Source organism: Pygocentrus nattereri, chromosome 8 (assembly GCF_015220715.1).
Source record: "Pygocentrus nattereri isolate fPygNat1 chromosome 8, fPygNat1.pri, whole genome shotgun sequence".
NCBI lineage: Eukaryota > Metazoa > Chordata > Actinopteri > Characiformes > Serrasalmidae > Pygocentrus > Pygocentrus nattereri.
This window is the reverse complement of record NC_051218.1, coordinates 43,878,481-43,901,699: the sequence shown is the minus strand read 5'-3', so window position 1 is coordinate 43,901,699 and position 23,219 is coordinate 43,878,481. Positions and strand designations below refer to the sequence as shown.

The following is a 23,219-nucleotide window of genomic DNA, read 5'->3' as shown; positions in this document are numbered from 1 at the left end:
AGTATTTCAGCTGCGCCGGGTTACTTAAAGGCACGTGGGACCAAGTGTCTGTAGCATTCTGGCAAAGGTACCCAAACCCTTACAGGTAAAGAGCAACTCTTATTATATTTATCTCAAACTGACGTCTTAATAATAATAATAATAATAATAATGTTCAATATTCCTGTTGTTTGTAGGTAATTGGTAGGAGTTTTCTGTCTTCCACTGCCATGTTTGTTTGTTTGTTTTGTTTTTTTTTCCTATTTGTATTTCTACCTGTAGAGAGGATCTGGTTTATTTATTCTTGTTATATGTCTACACCTGTTTACGGTTACTGTATAGTGTTGTGTGTCTGCTACTGGCTGGATCAGGATCAATGAAGTATCTATCTACTTATCTATCTATCTACCCATCTATGCATCTATCTGCCTACCCATCTATCTACCTGTCTACATACCTACCTACCTATGTATTTACATACCTGTCTGTCTGTCTATCTATCTAATCTCATCTCGTCTTTCTCTTCTTTCCAGTAATCATGTTTTGACTGAAGACATAATCTTCCGGGAGGTGACTCCTGATAACCGCCTCATTTCCAGGCGGCTCTTGACCAAAACCAGCCGAGCGCCTCGCTGGGCGGAGAAGTTCTTTCCCGGCCACAAGACACGTAAGGCCTACATCATTGAGGACTCCGTAGTGGATCCCAAGGACAAAACCATGGTCACTCTCACATGGAACATCAACCACACGCGCCTCATGGTGAGCTGCACCTAATCTCATCGAAATCCTCCCCCCATCTTAGTTAAACTCTGGATTTAGAGAAGTTGTTGTTTACTGTTGTTGTCTTTGGGCTGGGCTTGCTTCCTGTAGCTGATGTGCCAGGATAGTGACGATGAAGGTGTTTGCTCTACATGTTTACTGTAAATAATGAAGAAATTGATATTTGCTGGTTTACTGTAGTTGCCAGTGGATTTAAAGCTCTAATCATGGTTTGCTGAATCGGCACTAATCCACTCCAGCATTAGCTCTGACTTTAACAATACAGAGAGTAGCAAACATGTTTATTAGATTTGAATGTGGGGTATTGTTATTCAGAGGCTCCTGCTTTTGCAGTAGTAAAAGCTGGGTCATCACTGACTCGCCGCAGTTTAACTAGGACTTTCACCTTGAAATATCGGGTCAGTGCATAATTATGGCCTAAATATGCTGCACTTGCATAGTAATCATAGTACAGGGTGATTCAAAAAGATTCGTCAGATTTCCGTATTTTTACAACCATGAGGCACCGAGGAACCAATCACAATCCAGACCCCTGAGCAGAAAGTCTTCTGCGTTCTCCACGTCAATAATAGTGAATCCGTCAGAACTGTGCAGCGGGATCTTTATCAGCAGTGAAGCTCCAGCAGCTCAGAGCATTTGGCACTGGTTCCACAGCACTGGATGATCTCCGAAATCCCACCATAAGAGCCGTGAGTGCAGCAACGCCCAACATGCTCGGTCCAGTCTGGGATGAATCTGACCATGTTCATAAAGAGCTCTTGTAAATTTCCATAATAAACTTTGTTCAATTAAACCGTTTACAGTTCACTGCATTGTTCTGTAACGATTTACAAGTGAAATGAATCCTTTTGAAATCGGTTGAATCTCTTTGACTCACCCTGTATTGTGGAAATTGTAGTGACTAAGAAAATCAACAACTCGCACCAGCTTGCTGGAAAGAAAACCGAAGATATGAACTTATGACCTGGAGAACAATGCAAACACTGTCCCGCTTAGCATGAAATTTGCTCAAGGATTATTTTCAGGAATTCCTCTGCTGATATCCTCTCCTCGAGTTTTGTACCAGCTGCGTCTGCAAGTCTGACTTCTCTGTTCTCTCTTTAGTCTGTGGAGGAGCGCTGTGTGTACAGAGTGAACCCTGACAACAGCAACTGGACAGAGATCAAGAGAGAGGCTTGGATCTCATCCAGCTTGTATGGCCTCTCCAGAGCTGTTCAGGTCAGTGGGCCAAAGGGGATCCATCACTATGGCAACAGGGGGGGAAAGTCATGGAGGTTTGGAATAACAGCACCAGCGGCGTCTCACGTTTTGTGCTGCGTTACGTTACAATGCTGGGGTGGCCTGTAGCAGGGGCTAGACATCAATACTGAAGACGCAACACCAACACTGACTGGTGGTGAGGGTGTAGATCTTGCAGTGTGTTGACAGCTAAACAGCTGTTTAGTCTGTGCTTGAATTACTTCAGTTAACCTCCAACATTACTTGGCAACAGTTCGCATTTTCGTTTCTCTAAATAGCCTCTGTTTTCGTCAACTCTTTAGGAATTTGGCCTGGCCAGATTTAAGAGCGGGGTCACGAAAACTATGAAAGGATTTGAGTACGTCTTGGCCAGAATGCAAGGTAAGGCTCTTTAGGCTTGATGTCTTGTGGAATAGGGAGTGTGATTAATTCATTACTTGGGCTGTAATTCCATCCCTTGCTAAGCTGCTTTTAATTGTCATGCAGGCGAAACACCCGCGCGGACGCTGGCGGAGACGGCGACCGAGAAGGCCCGCGAGACCGCGCTTGCTGCTAAAGAGAAGGCGAAAGATTTGGCCTCTCAAGCACAGAAGAAGCAATATGTATGATGAGGAGACGGACGCTTGCCATTGTTTTCTGAAGCCTGTGCCTGATTTCACCGAGACTTCCTGGAAAGGTTCAGACAGGTTCGGTTCTCGAGGTTCCTGCCCCCGTTCTGTACCGCCACCAAACCTGCTACACCCATTCCCACCCTTAATCGGTGTGCTCTTCCACCTTTTTAGGCCTACAGTAGTTTTGAATTGGCCGCAGGTCGCGTAGTGTTGGAGTGTGAGATGTGTTCCAGCTACAAATCCTTACTTTTTCCAACTTTCGCACATTTCTGTGAGCTCTTTGTTGATTTTTATTTTTCTTTGATTTGTCCACAATTAAGGATGTAATCTCCTAATCCAGTACCCTTAGGATCAAAAAGCCACGCCTTCTCCTTCATTGCTTCAAATTGAAGTGACATTGAGCGTTGACGGGTCCATGTTTTTAGCAGTCATTGCCTAGATGTTATCTAAATACTGCACCAGAGATCCAACGATTGAAAGTATGGAAGAAAGGGTTGCAGTGGACGGCAATGTCTGTAAATATGCTTGAAATCATTATTTACTGGTACATGATATATAATTATTAAAAATGTAGCTACAATGAAAATCTACAAAGCTCTTAATTCAGTAGCGTTTGCTTACTGTTCAATAAACATTTTCTATCCAGCGCTGTAGTCGTCGTTGTTGTTGTTGTTGTTATGTGTGTTTGGGTAAACAAGTGATTGTCATATTAAAGCCTTATCAGGAAATGGAAATGATAAACATTCTTAACTCATGGTGTTTCATTGCGAGCATGTTCAGATAACGTCATTTTAAAATGTATAAAAATTAAAGTGGAAGAAGTCGAGTCGCAAGGCTTTGTTATGACTGACTATACAGGGATCAGGTGTAACGCTATGACCACCTCCTCGTTTCTACACTCATTGTCCACTTTATCAGCTCCACTTACTGTATAGCTGCTCTCTGTAGTTCTACAGTTACAGACTGTAGTCCATCTGTTTCTCTGATACTCTGTTACCCTGTTATTCAGTGGTCAGGACCCCCATGGACCCTCACAGAGGAGGTAGTATTTGGGTGGTGGATCATTCTCAGCACTGCAGTAACACTGACATGGTGGTGTTGTGTTGGTGTATGTTCTGCCGGTACGAGTGGACCAGACACAGCAGTGCTGCTGGAGTTTTTAAACGCCTCAGTGTCGCTGCTGGACTGAGAACAGTCCACCAACCAAAAATATCCAGCCAACAGCATCCAGTGACCACTCATGAAGGACTAGAGGATGACCAACACAAACTGCAGCAGCAGATGAGCTGTCGTCTCTGACTTTACATCTACAAGGTGGACTGACGAGGTAGGAGTGTCTAATAGAGTGGACAGTGAGTGGACGGTGTTTAAAAACTCCAGCAGCACTGCTGTGTCTGATCCACTCGTACCAGTGCAACACACCACGACCACCACCACATCAGTGTTACTGCAGTGCTGCGAATGATCCACCACCCAAATAGTACCTGCTCTGTGAGGGTCCATGGGGGTCCTGACCACTGAAGAACAGATGGACTACAGTCTGTAACTGTAGAACTACAAAGTGCAGCTATACAGTAAGTGGAGCTGATGAAATGGACAATGAGCGTAGAAACAAGGAGGTGGTCAGACTGTTCTGCCAGGTATGTCTACATATCAGGTGTGTTAAGATTCAAAGCGTGTGGTTCTCAGTTTATATCTAACCTTGTGACGTGTTTGGTAGCTGGGGGTCTTGGGCACGGTGCTGCTATTGTTTAGGTTATAATGTGCGTTGGGAATGGAATTTCAGTCCAGCCGCTCCAGTCAGGCTATTGTTTTAAACAAGACGAAATGCAGCCGCTGCTGCCGTGGACATGAACTGACCAGTCGAGTTAAATACATAAAATATTTATTTGTACAAAAGGTTTACATTGATAAAAAATGCTACATATGAGTACACAGAGGAGAGATAAATACAAAGGTGGTGTTCCAATGACGTACAAAAAGTTCATAAGGCATTTGGTGTTCACAATCACATATACAGTGTACTATTTAGCTGTGTACATTTACACTGAATAACTGTACAAATGTAAAAAATACAAGCATGACTGTTAAAGTACATTATTAGCATTAGTTGCATAAATGACTTGCGTTTCAGCAGGTTTGCTGTTATGTCCAACATATTTCGCTACTTCAAACACATGGAGTTGCACACACAGCTGTGGTAAAAGAGGCTTAATTATAGAAATGCTCCTTCAAGGTGAACACTAGCTACTACATTTGAAAATGGGGAAATGTTACTCCTCGCTCTACGTTTTCATCTAAAATACGCTTAATGTTTCCGTTTCTGGCCCAAAGTGGCCTCGATTCTTCAGAGATTTGTTCTGAATGGCAGAAACCATTAGCTTAGTGACAAATAGTGGACACTACTATGGTTGTCGAACTTCAACCTTGAGCTATTTGCAAACTTATCTAACTTGCTAGGTAAGAATATTAAGTATTTAAAATCAAAATCCAAATTGATCTGGGCAAAAACGACTTTTCAGCAGATGCAACTCAAAAGTCTTGCAGTGTAAACGGTGAATAAGGCTACATTCACATTCCAAACATCTTTGCTCAAATCTGAGATCTCTCTGACTCGAACGTTTACATTCGTTTAGTTAAGTGATTCAAATCTGTCAGTTGGGGCAGCCGTGGGAGGTTAGGGAAACAGTCTCGTGACCAGAAGGTCTCTGGTTCAATCCCCTGAGCCAGGACAGTGACTGAAGTGCCCTTGAGCAAGGCACCTAACCCCCAACTGCTCTCTGGGCACTGTGGATAGGGCTGCCCACCGCTCCGGGCAAGTGTGCTCCCTGCCCCCTAGTGTGTGTGTTCACTGGTGTGTATGTGGTGTTTCACTGCACGGATGGGTTAAATGCAGAGGTGGGACCAATAAGGGTCCTGAAACGACCCTCATGAGCTCATCCTACTCAGTGACATCACGTGACTGAATCACTGCATCATCAGCACAAACTAACTCTGATCAGCTCTCAGCTTCATTATTAGAGCCAGACGAAGGAGAAAAAGGTGAGATGAGCTTCTTTTCCACCGTTTACAGGCTTTAACGTCTGTTCAGTGCTGTTGCCATGGTAACGCTGAATGATGACAGCGCAGTGGAAAAAAAAACGCATGAATTCCGATCTGAGCGTCACGTTAAGGTCACGCGGCCACAAATCGGATACGTATCCGATCTAGGACCACATATGAAAGTGGCTCAGGTCGGATCCGATTCACCAGATCCGAGTCACACTGGGGCAAAAAGTCGGATTTGTGCCACTTTAACCTGGTAATGCGAACGTAGCCCAAGTCTCCATGAGTACTGTACATCTTCCAGGAGAGAGAAGCCTTAAAAACACTGATAAAAACGCATGGATATGATCTGTGATCTAATCACACAACTTGCAGTCCGAGAAGGAATGCCCTGAACTGGAACAAAACGAAGTGCTGAGGCAGCTGCTCTGTGCAATGTATCAAGAGGAAGGAAAAGGATAAACTAGTTAAATAAGTGAAAGATGTAAGTGCAAGCAAGCCTATACTGCAGGCTGGCCCTAAAATGAAGCCAATTAGCTTGAAGGGAGGCGACTGATAAGTGCAATGGAATCGGAGGCTAAATTAGGAAGACCGTGCCCATGCTGTCACGCCTCCGTTAGATCAAGTGTGTCTGTCTAGAGCACCACATCATCATGTCTTAAAAAATAAAAATCACAAATTCCAGTCATGCTTGCAAAAAGCCTGAGTGTGATGGTTAAAAAATGGCAGCAGGGTGTTTCTGTGGCAAGACACCAGGTGTTTTTGGATTGAGGCCTGTTTTGCTCTTCCTGGACCTCATGATACCGTTTTCTGGAATGTTTCTGAATTCACACTAGCTGCTTTATAGTCGTCATAACCAGGCATGATCAGGAGTGGAGTAACTATGGTCGACTCCGGTTTGTGTCGTACCCAGACCGTCCGACTCCAAAGTCCACACCATGCTCTCGACGTCAATTTCAACGTCCTCTGTAAATAGAAAAGAAGATATAACTTGTTAATACTGCTTTGCTGTCTATGAACCAAGAGCTATCACTGGAAATGATAGTGCTGTAAAAACATGTAGAGAAATTCTGTGAGAAGGGTAGATTGTAAACCAGGGGTGTCCAGTCTTATCCAGAGGACTGGTGCGGCTGCAGACGAAGACAGACTGATTAAAGAAGCAGCATGAGCTGTGCTTCAGTTTGTTTGGAGTGAAAACTTGCAGCCACGTCGGCCTTTTGCGAGTGAGACCGGACACCCCTGCTCTAAACTTTCAATCAATACCACATCCTAGGTAGAAGAAGAGCTGAGAATTCCGCTTTGAATTTGACAAAATTGTGGTGTATTCAATCTTGGGGGGATAAAAAAATTGATAACACAAACTTGATAAAGGATAATCGTATGTAAATGTTATTTAACAAGTAAATAACTACATCATTATGTAATTACATTTAAATAACAGCTCTGGCTAGTGCTGGGCGATACGACCTCAAACCAATATCACGATTATTTGAACGTTTTACCTCGATTGTGATGAATATTTTGTTTTGTTTGTTTGTTTTTTTGCCCTCATAGTTCACTGACAAGGTTTGTACTGTAAATATGCTCTGCATATCTTAATGTAAATCGTCTAAACAGCCAAATCAGAATTCACGCGGCTTTTACGTCGATCCAACTCAGTCATAATTTTGCGCTACTGAGACCTATTAAACATTTGGGCTGATGTTTCTGTATGAAAAACTTAGAGACTCATCCAAACCACCTCTGTTTTTGAAGAGATTTAGAAAAATGCCCCAACGCGGCCGTAGGAGAACGAGGCTGCTGCGTCAAAGACCAGTTAGAAGTCTGAAAGCAAAGAAAGAGGACACGAGCCAAACGAGTGACCAGGAGCGACTGGCATTCGTTCAAAGTCGTGATTGTTTACCTCTGGATAAGCCATATGAACCAACGAGACGCGCCGTTCTTTTGCGCATGCGGGTCAGTTTATCTGATCTGCTCAGACTGATGTGGCACACAGATCACGTTTAAATGACAATGTGAACAGCCAAACAAAACAAATCGGATTTGATGAGAAAACCTCTTTCACCTGCTGTGTGAGCGAACACACAGAGTCGGAAGGGATTAGCAGAATTTATTATTTTTTTAATCGAAATAACCGGGCAAGATTACGTCGGTTAGAGATTCTGAATGTCGGTATCGATTATGTTTCGATTAATCACCCAGCCCTAACTGACCGTCTAAATTAAATACAGTAGATGCTTTAATTATATGTAAATGTGTCACTGTGTCATCCATCAATAAACGCCTCTGACTTAATCTGGCTCACCATTTGAGCGTGCATTAATGAATGAGCTCATCAGCCTTTGCCGCTTCATATCTACAGCTCATCAAAACGGAGAAAAGCTCAGTGAGCTCACTGATCGAGCGTTTACCTCTGTCTGAGTCGGATCTCTCTGAGCTTACGGCTGAGCCCAGGCTGTCGTTGCGCATCCTCTCTGTGCCTCCCTGCAGCTGCTGCAGCCGAACACGCAGCTCCTGCTGCTCCCAGCGCAGTCGGTCCTTCAGCAGCTCGGCGCGCTCGTCCTGCTCCTGCAGCTTCTGCAAACACATAAGCCAGCCGGATGAGCTCCACTCAACATTTCATATGATTCAAAAGTAGTTTTTTTATTACATTATATTTGTGTTTACTTGCTCTGAAAAACACTGTCAAATAAATATAAATAAACATTAATACAATAAGGAAGCTTTATATTAGTCAGTTACTGTAATTCTATAATACTTTAACTGTATAAGTTTAATCCTATTTAGACCAGCCACAATTATTTGAACGGAATGCAATCATTTTCCATGGTTGTAAACTTTCCAAATCATTTGTTTAGCCGCAACAAAGTGTGAATTGTGTGTTATTCTTCTGTTCACTTGTAACCTAGTTAAATTTTCCATTAAAATCTACACGTGGGTGCAGGTGCTCCAAATTCTTAGATATGCAGTTACACCTGTTGGACCGCCTCAGCCCTCTACGCCAGCATGACGTGGCTCATCCTGAGTAGGCATTAGTACAACCACACCTGCAGCGCCACCGGTTTCAGGCACACCTGTTACAGCTCCACTGAATTAGAATTGAGAACCATTAGCCTACTGTGTTTAACCCAGTGAAACACCCACATACATGCACACTAGTGAACACACACACTAGGGGGCAGTGGGCAGCCGTACCCACTGTGCCCAGGGAGAGGTTGGGGGTTAGGTGCCTTGCGCAAGGGCACTTCAGTCATGGGCTGTCAGCCGAGGGGATCGAACCGGAGACCTTCCGGTTTGGAAGGGCTGGTTCCCTGACCTCCTGCCCACGACTGCTTTCTGCATCCCCAGACTTCTGAGCGCACATGTTTCTAATTAAGGCAAATCAGTCTATAAAGACTGCATCCCACTCGTCAGTTCACCATTAAGTCTCACTGTAACGGGTCTACACACATTTCTAAGTGGTGTTCTTTGTTGCTCGTCGTCCTAGTTTTCTAGAACTGTTGCCTGTTTACAACTGGTTCTATAACTGGTTCTATAACTGGATCTACAACTGGTTCTATAACTGGTTCTATAACTGGTTCTACAACTGGATCTATAACTGGTTCTATAACTGGATCTACAACTGGTTCTATAACTGGTTCTATAACTGGATCTACAACTGGTTCTATAACTGGATCTACAACTGGTTCTATAACTGCTTCTATAACTGCTGCATTATTGTGAATTTGGATTGTGTTCTAATTTGTTTGCCGTGTGAAGAAAAACTTCCACACACTTGAATCCTCCATCGGACTTTGTTCTTAGGTCTTGCCTATTTTTCCCAGCTAAATGAGACCAGCCACGGCTAGAAAGTTAAGATTCTGAATATATAACTAGGTTCGCCGATCAGTCATAACGTAAAGACCACCTCCTTCTTTCTCATTGTCCATTTCATCAGCTCCTCTTACTGTATAGCTGCACTCTGTAGTTCTACAGTTACAGACTGTAGTCCATCTGTTTCTCTGATACTCTGTTACCCTGTTCTTCAGTGGTCAGGACCCCCATGGACCCTCACAGAGCAGGTACTATTTGGGGGGTGGATCATTCTCAGCACTGCAGTAACACTGAACTTGCGGTGGTGTGTTAGTGTGTGTGGCACTGGTCTGAGTGGATCAGACACAGCAGTGCTGCTGGAGTTTTTAAACACCTCAGTGTCACTGCTGGACTGAGAATAGCCCACCAACCAAAAATATCTAGCCAACAGCTCCTGGTCCTGTGACCACTGATGATGAAGGACTAGAGGATGACCAACACAAACTGTGCAGCAGCAGATGAGCTGTCGTCTCTGACTTTACATCTACAAGGTGGACCGACAAGGTAGGAGTGTCTAATAGAGTGGACAGTGAGTGGACACAGTGTTTAAAAACTCCAGCCGCGCTGCTGTGTCTGATCCACTTGCACCAGCACAACATACACTAACACCACCAAAGTATCAGAGAAACAGATGGACTACAGTCTGTAACTGTAGAACTACAAAGTGCAGCTATACAGTAAGTGGAGCTGATAAAATGTAAAATGAGCGTAGAAACGAGGAGGTGGTCATCATGTTACGCCTGACTGGTGTCTTTTAAAGGAATACTGAAGTATTTTTTCAGTCTAAACTCTATTTTTGCATCTGTAATATGTCGCTGCTGTCAGAAGAAAAACCTTGTATCTCCATTTTTGTCATTTTTCGGTTTTTGACATCATGTGAAAATGCCTGTTGCTCTTTACATTGTGTTTAAAGAATAAACCAAAAGACAGGACCCGAAATTACTTGGAAAAAAATGTCTGGTTCCATTGACTTGCATTAAAAGTAAAGTGTTTTTTTTTCCTTCCTCTGTAAAGTCACCATTCTTCATGAACTTTACACACAATGTAAAGAATTATGTCAAAAACTGAAAAAAGACAAAAATACAGAGATATGAGGTTTCCTTCGGACAGCACTGATATGCTACGCTGTGCAGCAGACAGGGTTAGGTTGAAAAATGCTGGAGAGTTCCTAGATGTCCAGCGTTTTGATACAGAAGTGCCCCAGACGTCTTAAAGGTCTTTAATTTGCTAGACATCCAGGTGAAAAGTTAGACACAACTCATAGAGAGAGTAAGACCAAGCGCTTTCTTTTCCCATAACAGTCTCTCTCTTCTGCTCCTCATTGTTTTTCCACAGAGGCACAGGGAATATAATTATGTACCTGTGAAAACCATGAGAAAAATTCCCCCAGAACGTTCATAGACGTGACATAACAATGTTTTTTAACTCATCTTCACAGACCTTGAAGAGTCATTTAAGGTCTAGTGACCTGCTCACCTTTATGTGCAGCTGTGCCCGTCTAAGCAGGTTCAGAGTGGTGTTCCTTGTCGAGTCCGAGGACAACGGGACCTGCTCCTTTAACTGCTCCAGGTAGTGTCGCAGCTGAGCTCGCCTGCAAACGGAAAGATACATTTCCTTTTCAACAAATAGGACCATACCTCGGTGCGGTGTGCTACAGAACACCCACTGGAGCTGAAACTGGGCTAAGGAAGTAAGTCATACCTGTGCTTTTCCAATTCATTGTGCACTGACCTGAAATAGTAGAGAGACAATGTTAGCTAATAAACCGGGACTGTCTTATTGCAAGCTAGTTTAGTCTAATACATATAGTTATACTGTTATTACAGCTTCAGTTAAAAACAATATAATCAGACATTTATGATAATCAACGGATTTTCATTATGAACAATTCATCTGCAGCTCCAGCAGAGCATAAATCGGTTAGCCTAGACCAGGAAAATCAAGCGAGATCATACATACTTCAATTATATACTAAACATGAGACAATATCTTGTTTTGTGCACGTTATAAAACGTGTAACGAACTACAGCTGAGATTGGAAGCTTGATAGATTTATAAGAATTTGCATTGAATAACGAAAACAAGAGCTTGGTGCTGTACGATATTGACAAAATTTAATACAACGATATATGGTAAATACATTTCAGTATCTTGGTATCAAATAATATTTAAGCTACCTTAACCTCTTATTAAGGTTTTGGTTTGTCCATCTGAATTTACGTGACCAAATCGTGAGGCAAATTATTCAGTAACTGCATGAAATAAATGTAAATTTATTTTACTATCACCGCTATATGCTCACAATTTACTGCTCAAAGGCAAAAATCTCCGACGCTCTTTGTGTTATTTTCTAAAAGTGATGTTTCCAGAGCAGATCACTGAAGAGACGCCGTCTGTTTATAGTTTAGAGCCCAGATTTTGGGGAAAAACGGGTCGACTTTCAGTAGAAAAACAAAGTTCAGCTTCTTTTATTATAAGGGTTTAAAATGACATCACCGTCTATTAGACTGGAGAGAAGAGCTACAGCCTCACACGACGCCCAGCTTCTGAATGGAGCTTATGGAATATGAACGTTATGAAGAACATGATGAAGTGCGGTTTGGAACCACCGGTGGTTTCAATGAGTTTAAGAGGCTACTAGAGTTTTTGGGGAATTCCATCAAAAGTTCAGTCATAAACAAAGTCATTCAGAGCGGTTTGATGCGAAATGGTTGGATGTAGAGACACATTCTGTTTAAATTGCAGTAAAACTGGACAAATGTGTTTTCTTTGGGTTCCATTTAACACCCTGCATGTATCGCCCTGCTACAATCGTTTATTAAAAATATATTTTAGGCCAAAACTTTATCTAAAAATATTGTAAAACAATAAGTGTTTACATGCACTTAATCCAATAACTGCAGATTAGATTTTGTCAGTATGGGCTGAATGGATTTCACACGTACTTGGGTGTTCGGATAATGGAGAAACTCCAGGTCTACATAAGTCAGACGGTAATCGGATTTCTGGCTTGCAATCAGCCGATAAACTCACAGAGGAAGACGCGACGTAAACGTAATGTAAAACTCGTCGTCATGCCACAGCTTTTTTTTTTCCCTAATTGAACCACTTTAGCTGAAAATATAAATACACATCAAATCTAGAAGATTCCACAGGCGCTGAGTTAATCGCTGCTTGCCTTTCCCGTTTTCACACATGCACATACTGAGAAAACTGAAAGAAATCAGAGTAAGAGTGTACATGCCCTGAGAAAACTGACTAAATCCAGCTCTTTATAATCAGATCTTACTCAGATTTCTAGGCCTGAATCCGATCAAAGAAACTTGAATAATCAGAAAACTGCCAAAACCTAGTGAGTGTGTTTACATGCAATTAATAGTCTGGGCTGAAGGTCAGGGAACCAGCCTTGTGACCGGAAGCTCACTGGTTCGATCCCCAGAGCCGACAGCACATGACTGAGGTGTCACCTAACCCCCAACTGCTCCCCGGGCGCTGCGGATTGGGCTGCCCACCGCTCCGGGCAAGTGTGCTCACTGCCCCCAAGTGTGTGCTCACTAGTGTGTATGTGGTGTTTCACTTCACGGATGAGTTAAATGCGGAGGTGAAATTTCCCCGTTGTGGGACTAATAAGGGTCAATTAATCTTAATCATTATCTGATTTCTGCAGTCATCTGATTATGGTCCTATAAACAGCACACTCCGATTTCTTAGATCGGAGAAAGGTCAAGAATTCCAATAGAAAGAGCCGGATTTCGGCCCAGTAATTGGATTTCTCAGCGCATATGTACCCTTACATGGATTTCTTTCGGATTTCTCCGTCTGTGCATGTGCAAAAACAGACCGCAGTACCGGAAATCAGCAGGCGGAATTGAACACAGCCCTCACAGAATGGCAACAAAACACTTTTGGAGCGATGCTGAAACCACAGGCTTTCCGAAACAAAGAACTTAATACAAGAAAATTAACACTCAAAATAATCTTATATTCATATTATTTTAGGTGAAATGTTTTAAAGAAAGCTGCGGCATGAAGTTTGAGTGTCACAGTCTGTTTACGTCACGTCTTCTTCTGCGAGCTTATCGGCTGGATGCAAATCTGAGTCCTGTAGACCTGGAGGCTGCCCATTATCTGATTACCCAAATGCATGACAATCATAAACGTGTTGATCGGATTACTGAAAAAAAATCTGATTTTCTATAGTTTATCGGTTATTAAGTGCATATAAATTGCGCTCAGTATTTTACAGAGCTCACACTGTTTGGACTGTTTTCTGTTTTCTTCTTCAGTTTATGTAGCGTATGTTGAACTGCAGTATGACGTAAGAAAGACTGAAATATTCAGTCATAAAGAAATATACATTATAATATATCGCTGCTGTCAGAAGAAAACCTCGTATCTCCAAAACTACAACTTTACAGGAGAAAGAAAAAACACACTGTAGTTTTAAGGCAAGTCAGTGGAACGAAACGTCTTTCCAAGTCATTTTGGGCCGTTTCTTCTGCTCCATTCATCATGAAATTCACACACAATGTAAAGGGCAACGGGTCCTTTGAAATTATGTCAAAAACTGAAAAATGAAGATACAAAAATAGAGATACGAGGTTTTCTTCCGACAGCAGCGATATGTAAGGTATACAATATAAATATTCTATCATGAAGAAATATACACAACTAAAAGTCAGTATCGTCGTGTATCACAGACACCGGCAACTACACCGGTATGGACGATATACTGTACAAGGACTCGGTGCACGATAACCTCACCTGCTGTTTCCCGGTGAAGCTCTCTTAGTTTTCTGTCTGCTCCGCTTTTCTGTCGCTTTGCTGTAAAATGGAAGTGCTGATGCGTAGCCATGTTCGGCTTCTGAGAGAGAAAAAATGAAGTTATGAGCAAAAATCACCGAGCACTTCCTGAAGGATGCCCACACCAACATCAGTATGAGGTAGCCATCTAAATCTGTCCACGCTGGCTACACTAATATTTTATACATACATACATACACACACACACACATATATATATATATATAGTTATATAGTTATGTATGTGTGTGTATGTATGTATGTATAAAATATATATACACACACACATACATACATACATACACACACACATAAATATATATATAGTTATGTATGTCTGTGTGTGTATGTATGTGTGTGTATATATATATATATATATATATATATATATATATATATATGTGTGTGTGTGTGTGTGTGTGTGTGTGTGTGTGTGTGTGTGTGTGTGTGTGTGTTATGTTCACGTCACAGTCGTCTTATTAGACAGACGTTGTTCAGAAATTGCCCGTCAGACAAAAACTAACCAAATCTAACGTTTTGTTTTCGACGCAGCTGAAGTTAGCTTCTTATTCGCCAGCTTTATGTTCGAATTTCCGCGTTCCACCTTAAATAGTGCTGCGGGGCAAGTACGCTGGGGAAATTCGAACGTAAAGCCGGCGAATGTTACGTAACTGCTGCGCCACTTAAGGTGGAACGGTAAAATTCGAAAAGGAAGCCCGGTTTGTTTTTGTTTTTTGGCGCCACCAGTTTCAGTCCTCTATAAAAGCTCCTAATATTGTGCGCAGGCGATGATGGAGAAATGACGCGGAAAACGCGGAGTATATGTCGAGCGGACTGGCCGGGTCCGCGGTGAAACGTTACGCTGCAGCTACATTTTCAAATGTGCCGCCACTTCGCGCCTTTGTGTACAATGGGGGCTCGAATGTAGGTCACGGAGTCAAGCGCAGTAATAACCGCGACCGAGGCCGCTTTCCCCAACTTTCGAGCACGACGGGAGCGCCTGACGGAGAAATGAGTGTCTGTGGAGAATCATATGCACTTTTTCCCCTCAAAGCTGCACGCGTTTCATTCGAAACTTGCCTGTCTGTCTGCAGGGCTGCCTCTGTTTCTGCGGCATATCGATAGAAATAACAGAGCGGAACTTCAGCCATACCTCTCTCTTTCCTCTCCAGGTACTCGGCAGCCTGCAGGAGGACTTGGATGTTGCAGGTGTTTACCTCCATAGCGAAAACGAAGTTAGCTAGCTAGGGCCGAAACGAGCCAACACCCGCAAAGCTGTCTGTGTCTGTGTGTGTGTGTGTTTGTGCGGCTGAACTGGGCGATTTGGCAGCTCCAGCTGCCACGTAATACGCGTCAGTGTCATCACCCCCCCCCTCACCCCCCCCGCCCCCCCGGCCCACCGGCCGGGCCGCTCCCATGTTTTGCTCTATTCTTTATAAGTACGTGCACTGATTTTTACCTGCGCGCTATTAAAGTTCGCTGAAACGGTGTTTTCGACCCGAGTCTCTCGCTAAAAGGGAAGTCTGAACTTTTCTTCTTGCTGACGTGCTCGCAGCACCGGTTCGTTCACTAAAGATGGCCACACTATGAGAAGTGAAAGAACACGGAGCTCCGAGCGCGACAGGGGGATTATCGTCTCAGCGAGGCGTGGCCTGAAACTTACACCGAGGCCGCGCGTTTATATATAATATAGTCATTTACGGCCTCAGTATAGAAAGTGGTGGCCTCAGTATTGGAAATTGTGGCCTCTTTATAGTATATTGTGGCCTCAGTATAGTCATTTGTAACCTCAATATAGAAAATCGTGGCCTCAATATAGTAAGTTGTGGCCTCTTTATAGTATATTGTGGCCTCAGTATAGTCATTTGTAACCTCAATATAGTAAATTGTGGCCTCAATATAGTAAGTGGTGGCCTCAGTATAGTAAATTGTGGCCTCAATATAGTAAGTGGTGCCCTCAGTATAGGAAATTGTGGCCTCTTTATAGTATATTGTGGCCTCAGTATAGTCATTTGTAACCTCAATATAGTAAATTGTGGCCTCAATATAGTAAGTGATGGCCTCAGTATAGGAAATTGTGGTCTCCTTATAGTACTTTGTGGCCTCAATACAGTAATTTGTGGGCTCAATGTAGTAAGTTGTAGCCTCAATATAGTAATTTGTTCACTTATTATAGAAACTTATAGCCTCAGTATAGTATTTTGTGGCCTTTGTAAAGTAATTTGTACCCTCTATATATTAATTTATAGCTTCAATATAATATTTTGTGGCCACAATATAGCAAATTGTGGACTCAATATAGTAAGTTGTAGCCTCCAATATAGTAGTTTGTGGCCTCAATACAGTAATTTGTGGGCTCAATATAGTAAGTTGTAGCTTCAATACAGTCGTTTGTGTGTAGTAACAGTATAGTACGTGTGTAGTATAGTATAATAACTTGTGTCCTCAATATATTGTGGCACCACCACCAGTCGGCAGGAAGAGACGCACTTAACCGGTCATACAACTTTTATTTTGGAAAAAAAAGTAGTCAGCCGAATGCTCTTTCTTTTATCTAAATGTATTGTATTTGTAAACATGTTACGTCATATGTGTTTTATGAATTTGGAGAAAGCGTCTAAAAGCATAAAAACAAATGACCGTTTGAATCGGGCCGATCTCTCGGCTTTTGTTTTGGCGTTGTTGCGGCGGAAGCAGCTCGATGACGTGATGTTGTTATGTATACCAGCTGATGGCTGACGGGCGGCGAGCGGCGGAGCTTCGACGCGGAGGAAATAAAGAGGAAAAGAGACAAACGGACGGCGCCTTCCTGCTTCACTTCTCTTCTGTTTCACTAGGAGCGAAGCCGCCGAGCTGCAGGACGGCGTCCAGATGAAGAGCTCGGCTGTTCTCGTCGTGTTTGTGCTGTGCAGGCCGGGCCTCCGCGGGCTGGCCTGCCGCGCCGCGCCGCTCCATGAGTGAAGTTCGCGCCTCGCCACGCATTAAAAACGGCTTCGAGGAGATGCTCGAAACCATAAGAGCCCACCCCGCAACACAGACCGAGTAGTGGCGCCTCCAGACCGCAAACTGCGCACAGTCGGGCCGGCGAAGTTCACAGGAGACAGACCGACTCACGGCCGGCGGAGCTGCATGTTGGCGTCGGCCTCCGATGTCGCACAGCGCGGTCTTCGCCGAAGCACGTACCGAGTGACCCAGCGCATCTCCCGGAGCACCGCCGAGTAACGCCATGTGGTTAAAACTCTTCTTCCTGCTGCTTTACTTTTTCGTTTTGTTCGTCCTGGCGCGGTTTTTCGAGGCCGTGGTCTGGTACGAAACCGGCCTCTTCGCGACGCAGCTCGTGGATCCGGTAACGCTGAGCTTCCGAAAGTTGAAGACGATCCTCGAGTGTCGCGGTTTAGGCTATTCTGGTCTGGCCGAGAAACGAGATGTCCGAGAGCTGGTCCAGAACTCGGGTGAGGTTTTTTCTTCTTCTTTTCTCTCTAGGCTTCTGTGTTGAGCCCCAGGCTGAGATGGAAATGCTGTAATGTGTTGAGCGGCGGTCTGCAGCCCAGAGTGTGGCGTTAATCCCGCTGTTGTGGTTTTGATCCAGGAGAGCTGATGCAGGGGGAGCTCTACTCTGCTTTAAAAAACGAAAAAGAGCAAGCAGGGTCGGACTCCAGCACCACCTTCAACGGGGAGATGCACTTTTATGAGTTAGTGGAAGACACTAAGGATGGCATCTGGTTGGTCCAGGTTCGTATAATCTTATTATTATTATTATTATTATTATTATTATTATTATTATTATTCCCAAAGGCTGCATGACATTGGTAACAAGGTCAAAACTTTTCCCACACACTTTAGTGCTCAGTTCGTCCCTGGATATTTGTAGTGCTGCGTGTGTGTGTGTGTGTGTGTGTGTGTGTGTGTGTGTGTGTGTGTAAACATGCTGTACAAAGAAAACCTAATTTTTTTTCTTTCAGTTTTTTACGTTGTGTGTAAATGTCAAGAAGAAAGGACCAAAAGAAAATGACCCAAAATGACTTGGAATAAAGTCTGGTTCCATTGACTTCCATTAAAAGTAATGTTTTTTTTATCCTTCTCCTGTAAAGTTACCATGTTGGACATACAAGGTTTTCACTGGACAACATCAAAATCAATCTATATATGTATATGTATGTATATTTTATACATTATTTATACACCCACTGTATGTGTGTATAACGCTGTTGTCGTAAGAAAACCTTGTATCTCCAAAATAGTAACTTTACAGGAGAAGGATAAAAAAAAAACCATTACTTTTAATGTAAGTCAATGGAACCCGACGTCTTTCCAAGTCATTTCTGGATAGTTCTTTTGGGCTATTCATGAAATTTACACACAATGTACAGAATAACAGACATTTTCAAATCATGTAAAAAAAACTGAAAAACATCAAAAATGGAGATACAAGGTTTCCTTCCGACAGCAGCGATGATGTGTGTGTGTGTGTGTGTGTGTGTGTGTGTGTGTGTGTGTGTGTATGTATGTATGTATGTGTAATACAAAAGAGTTTGTCATACGAAATTTCCAGAGATGGATCTAGCGTAATGCACTCTGCCACACCAGGGTACCTTATAATTTTATGGAAAAATCAATTAAATGTTACCCAGGACATTAGCATTCACACTACTGTCTACCGTCTGCTGAAGCTCTATTGATTTGCTTAAAGTGGAAGTGCATTCTGAACACACAATGATCATAGGCTTGGCTGTTTGGCAAGTTATTTGCATGCTGTTTGGAATAGATTATTTTCTGTTTGTGCAGGTTATAGCCCAAGACAGAAATCCACTGCTGAGCACAGCCAACTGGGGCAAGATGGTACAGAAAGTTTCTCAGTTTGGTATCCGCACTGGCACTTTCAATTGCTCGAGTGACTCGAGGTGAGGAATTGCATTGCTGCCGCATGTATTGGAAGACTTTTGTGTGCTGTTGTACAGAAGTCGATCAGATAACTGTTGTAGTTCTGTAGACACATACGTGCATTGTGTAATTTTCATTAGTGATTTTTGTGAATCTTTTTTTCTTCACCAATGTATCAGATATTGCCATAAACGTGGTTGGATGAAGTCCACCCTCATCATGTCAGTGCCCCAGACTTATGCCTCTAAAGGAAAGGTCATGCTAAAAGAGTATAACGGTAGACGCATTGAGACGGAACACATCTTCAAATGGATGACCGCACATGTTGCTTCCCGCATCAAAACCATCCGTTTCTCTCAGCAGTTGATGGACGATTGGTACCAGAGAGAAAAACAGCCCGTAAAGATGTTCTTATTTGCCAAACTGATCCAGCCCCCTGCCTTCTTCTCAGCCCTCAGCATCAAATTCACAGGGCGCATAGAGTTCATTTTCGTTGACGTGCGCAACTGGGACAATGCCACCTGTTTGGAGGAGATCGGAGTGCAGCAGATGCCCTCTTATATTCTCAAAACACCAGAAGGTATCTACAGATATGGCAACAGCACTGGAGAATACATTTCCCTGCATGCCATGGACACGTTCCTACGGTCTGTCCAGCCAGAGGTCAATGATCTTTTTGTTTTGAGCTTGGTTATGGTTAACCTCATGGCCTGGATGGACCTTTTCATAACACAAGGAGCCACCATTAAGCGCTTTGTGGTTCTAATCAGCACATTGGGGACGTATAATTCCTTACTCATTATCTCTTGGCTTCCCATCCTTGGATTCCTTCAGCTGCCATACTTGGACAACTTTTATGAGTACAGTCTTAAATTGCTGCGCTATGCTGATACCACCACCATTGCCTCTTGGGTCAGGGCAGATTGGACTTTCTACTCCTCACACCCGGCTCTGTTCTTGAGCACGTACCTAGCCCACGGCCTGCTCATAGACTACTTTGAGAAGAAGAGGAGGTGTGGCAACGAAGACCAGAATGCAAATAATCTGGAGTGGCTGTCCAGTCTGTGGGATTGGTACACCAGTTACTTGGTACATCCTATTGCCTCCTTTCAGAACTTCCCAAACGAGTCAGACTGGGATGATGATCCTAACTTCCTTTTAGATAGGTTGGCATTCCCGGACCTCTGGCTTCGCCCGCTGGTTCCCATCGACTACATCAAAAACCTGCCCACCTGGAGGTTCAAGTGCACACAGCCAGAGGGTGCTGGCTTAGGGGACCAAGATAATCCGCCAGACAAGACGGTGCACCCATCAAGAGATGAACCAGGTAGTGACCAGCAAACACATCATTACAGCTCAGAGAAGACTCACACTAAAGATGAGCGTTTGGCTGGGATGAGGTCAGAAGAGTCCTGGTCCTCAGGAGAGGAACAGGACACCGATTGGTCCCGGTGGCCCTGCGGCATGCTCCACTGCACGGAATGCGTCGTGTGTTTGGAGAATTTTGAAACCGAATGCCTTGTCATGGGCCTGCCGTGCGGCCACGTTTTTCACCAGCAGTGCATCGTGGTCTGGCTGGCAGGGGGACGACACTGCTGTCCAGTATGTCGGTGGCCATCCTATAAGAAGAGACCAGCCAGACAACCTTATGCAGATTATCCATCCGAACCAGAATAGCGTATGCCATTGGCTGCAGATCTGCTTCCTGCACTTAACTTATAAAATACTTGATGTGTCCATTGTTAGTCTGTAGACCTGTAGATCCATGTTGTTGGCTCCTGTTTTTATTTCCGGTGGTTTGAATCTGCATACACTTTACCGAATATAGGCCTTTTGTGGACATATTAAGTCTAGGCTTGGACTAAATGTTCCTGCTAATTGAAAATGTTGGACTAGCCTTTTTAGTCCATGTCGAAGGCTTAATATGTATCCAGAAAACTGGCCTAATAGGAACCTACTTTTTCCTAATATGATTTAATTCTGTGCTTGTCTGGAAAAATTGGAATCAAATGCCTTGCGCTTAGAGAATAAATCTGAAAAGTGAACTTATAAGTAAAAAGACATGTAAGGCACTGCCTGCTGTCATGCAGGCAAAGCAATGCCATCAATTAAAAGGCAAGTTTCTTTGTAGCTCTTATAAAGCCTGTTGGTCAGATGAAGGCAAAAGTCTGCGTACGTGTTCTGTATCAGAGTTCCATATACGTGTTCAATGTGTCTTTAATTTATAAATGTGATCAGTTACGGTGTAAAATTGAATTTCTCAGCTTGGGCCAGGCATACACTACATTTTTTTTTATCACACTGGAGCCAAATAGCGGTTTGTGAGTTTGGACCACACCCAAAATTGAGCTGGTGACAGGAGGGAAGTCTGAGAAGCTTGGGCAGAAGGTCTGGGGTGGCTTGCTCAGAACGAGCCCCCCTCCCCCCGAGGAGTTTCAGATGTGGTCCTTCTCTGAAACCGAAGCTATTTCATTACTCCTTTTAAACACAACCCGAAATGGAAGTGCTTTCAAAATCAGGGTTGGAGTAAATTAAATGACAGGTCATACGACTGATCATTGTTCTCATCCCACTGTACACACTGACCTCGGGTGATATTCAGAGGTACTTGTGGAAGTGGTAGAAATGCATATCGCTGTCGGACGAAAACCTTGCATCTCCGTTTTTTTGTTGTTTTTCCGTTTTTGGTGTAATTGTGAAACGCCTGTTGCGCTTTACATTGTGTTTACATATTATGAAGGATGGATAAAATGAAATGACTCAGAATGACTTGGAAAACAATCGGTTTCCATTCGCTTACATTAGTAGTTATGTAGGATTTTTCCTTTTCCTGTAAAGTTGTCATTCTGGAGATGCAAGGTTTTCTTCCGACAACAGCAATATGGAACTGTGTCAACATTCCGAGGAGGAGAGGGTAGAGGAAGGATGCGTTGTTGGTTTTAGCGTTCACTTTAGAATTCATTCATGACTACATTTCTACAAAACGGCACGTGTGGCTTGACCAGGACATTTAAGCAGCTTAACGTGCCAGCAGACTACACCAACTCAACCAACGTTTGGGCAATGAACTGTGATCATTTGAGACGTTCCCGAATATGAGAATACTGGTTGTGTAGTGTATCTCCAGCCGAAGTGTGAAGCGTGACAGGGCATTATTGAAGACAGGTCTTTAAGTTGATTTAAATCATGCAAACATCTGGGCATGTGGATCTGATATTTATGCTATACAGCAGAACTAACCATAAGAAATACTCAAACCTGAGCAAGTGTTTTGCACCCCAGGCAAAAATGACAGGCTGACATTGACCTGCTAGAGTCCAGAGCTCCGTTTCTGATTCATTCGCTTATTCACTGAGGCATGACCACGTCCTTCGTCCGTGACCGGAATTGCTGCATTGTAAGAACACTACTAATGACCTTATCCCACCATCTTACTCCAGCTGTTTGTGTGAATTTGAAACATAAATCGAAGCTTCAGTCTGTCGTGTTGTTCAATTCATTAAAGTTTAATTTTCACATGAGTCTTGTGGCCTGATTTAGTTGTGTGCGATTTACTGTACTCCACAGAAGTCTGACGATGTTCAATAGAAAGCTGTTTATCTCGGCCTACTTTCCCAAAAGCACGTTGGTGTTCAGATCATCCTCACTGGTAGAGCGAGTGTTCAGTGTGATGCTCGCACTGACATTTAAGTCAAATCTTTAGTACAAAAAACATCAACATGAGTATAAAAACAAATATACAATACATTGTGAATGTATACACCGATCAGGCGTAACATTATAAGCACCTCCTTGGTTCTACCCTCATTGTCCACTTTATCACCTCCACTTACTGTATAGCTGCTCTCTGTAGTTCTACAGTTACAGACTGTAGTCCATCTGTTTCTCTGATACTCTGTTACCCTGTTCTTCAGTGGTCAGGACCCCCATGGACCCTCACAGAGCAGGTACTATTTGGGTGGTGGATCATTCTCAGCACTGCAGTGCTTGTTTATTTATATTTATTTTTATGTTATATAGTTTTTTGTA

At 43.2% G+C, this 23,219-nt stretch overlaps 3 protein-coding genes across 3 annotated transcripts in view; 2 read left to right on the top strand and 1 right to left on the bottom strand.

Moving 5' to 3' along the window:
- Nucleotides 1-3,262, top strand: part of prelid1a (PRELI domain containing 1a) — a 5,334-nt gene extending 2,072 nt beyond the window's left edge. Inside the window, exons 2-6 of the mRNA XM_017712485.2 lie at nucleotides 1-85; nucleotides 513-738; nucleotides 1,864-1,977; nucleotides 2,301-2,379; nucleotides 2,485-3,262. The exon at nucleotides 1-85 is cut by the window's left edge and continues 37 nt beyond it. Coding sequence (XP_017567974.1) covers nucleotides 1-85; nucleotides 513-738; nucleotides 1,864-1,977; nucleotides 2,301-2,379; nucleotides 2,485-2,606 — 626 coding nt within the window. The 3' untranslated portion in view covers nucleotides 2,607-3,262. The remainder of the gene's footprint in view (nucleotides 86-512; nucleotides 739-1,863; nucleotides 1,978-2,300; nucleotides 2,380-2,484) is intronic.
- Nucleotides 3,263-5,723: 2,461 nt separating this feature from the next.
- On the bottom strand, nucleotides 5,724-15,633 carry mxd3 (MAX dimerization protein 3). Its single transcript, XM_017712484.2, has 6 exons — nucleotides 15,463-15,633; nucleotides 14,271-14,370; nucleotides 11,208-11,237; nucleotides 10,983-11,097; nucleotides 8,066-8,231; nucleotides 5,724-6,620 (listed from the first exon to the last, which is right to left on the bottom strand). The coding sequence occupies exons 1-6, from the start codon at nucleotides 15,530-15,532 to the stop codon at nucleotides 6,505-6,507; spliced, it is 597 nt and encodes a 198-aa protein (XP_017567973.1). The 5' UTR covers nucleotides 15,533-15,633; the 3' UTR covers nucleotides 5,724-6,504.
- Nucleotides 15,634-16,978: 1,345 nt separating this feature from the next.
- Nucleotides 16,979-22,711, top strand: rnf103 (ring finger protein 103). Its single transcript, XM_017712505.2, has 4 exons — nucleotides 16,979-17,761; nucleotides 17,899-18,041; nucleotides 19,095-19,210; nucleotides 19,370-22,711. Exons 1-4 carry the CDS (start codon nucleotides 17,536-17,538, stop codon nucleotides 20,865-20,867), a joined length of 1,983 nt encoding a protein of 660 aa, XP_017567994.1. The 5' UTR covers nucleotides 16,979-17,535; the 3' UTR covers nucleotides 20,868-22,711.
- The last annotated feature ends 508 nt before the right edge of the window (nucleotides 22,712-23,219 follow it).

Excerpts from the sequence above, each read along its gene's own strand:
- rnf103 (XM_017712505.2), top strand. The coding sequence starts at position 17,536 with ATGTGGTTAAAACTCTTCTTCCTGCTGCTTTACTTTTTCGTTTTGTTC. Across the intron at positions 17,762-17,898 it reads AGAGCTGGTCCAGAACTCGG|GAGAGCTGATGCAGGGGGAG; the intron begins GTGAGGTTTTTT and ends GTTTTGATCCAG. Across the intron at positions 19,211-19,369 it reads AATTGCTCGAGTGACTCGAG|ATATTGCCATAAACGTGGTT; the intron begins GTGAGGAATTGC and ends CCAATGTATCAG.
- mxd3 (XM_017712484.2), bottom strand. The coding sequence starts at position 15,532 with ATGGAGGTAAACACCTGCAACATCCAAGTCCTCCTGCAGGCTGCCGAG. Across the intron at positions 11,098-11,207 it reads AATGAATTGGAAAAGCACAG|GCGAGCTCAGCTGCGACACT; the intron begins GTATGACTTACT and ends TTCCGTTTGCAG. Across the intron at positions 8,232-10,982 it reads GGGCACAGCTGCACATAAAG|AAGCTGCAGGAGCAGGACGA; the intron begins GTGAGCAGGTCA and ends ATGTGTTTGCAG.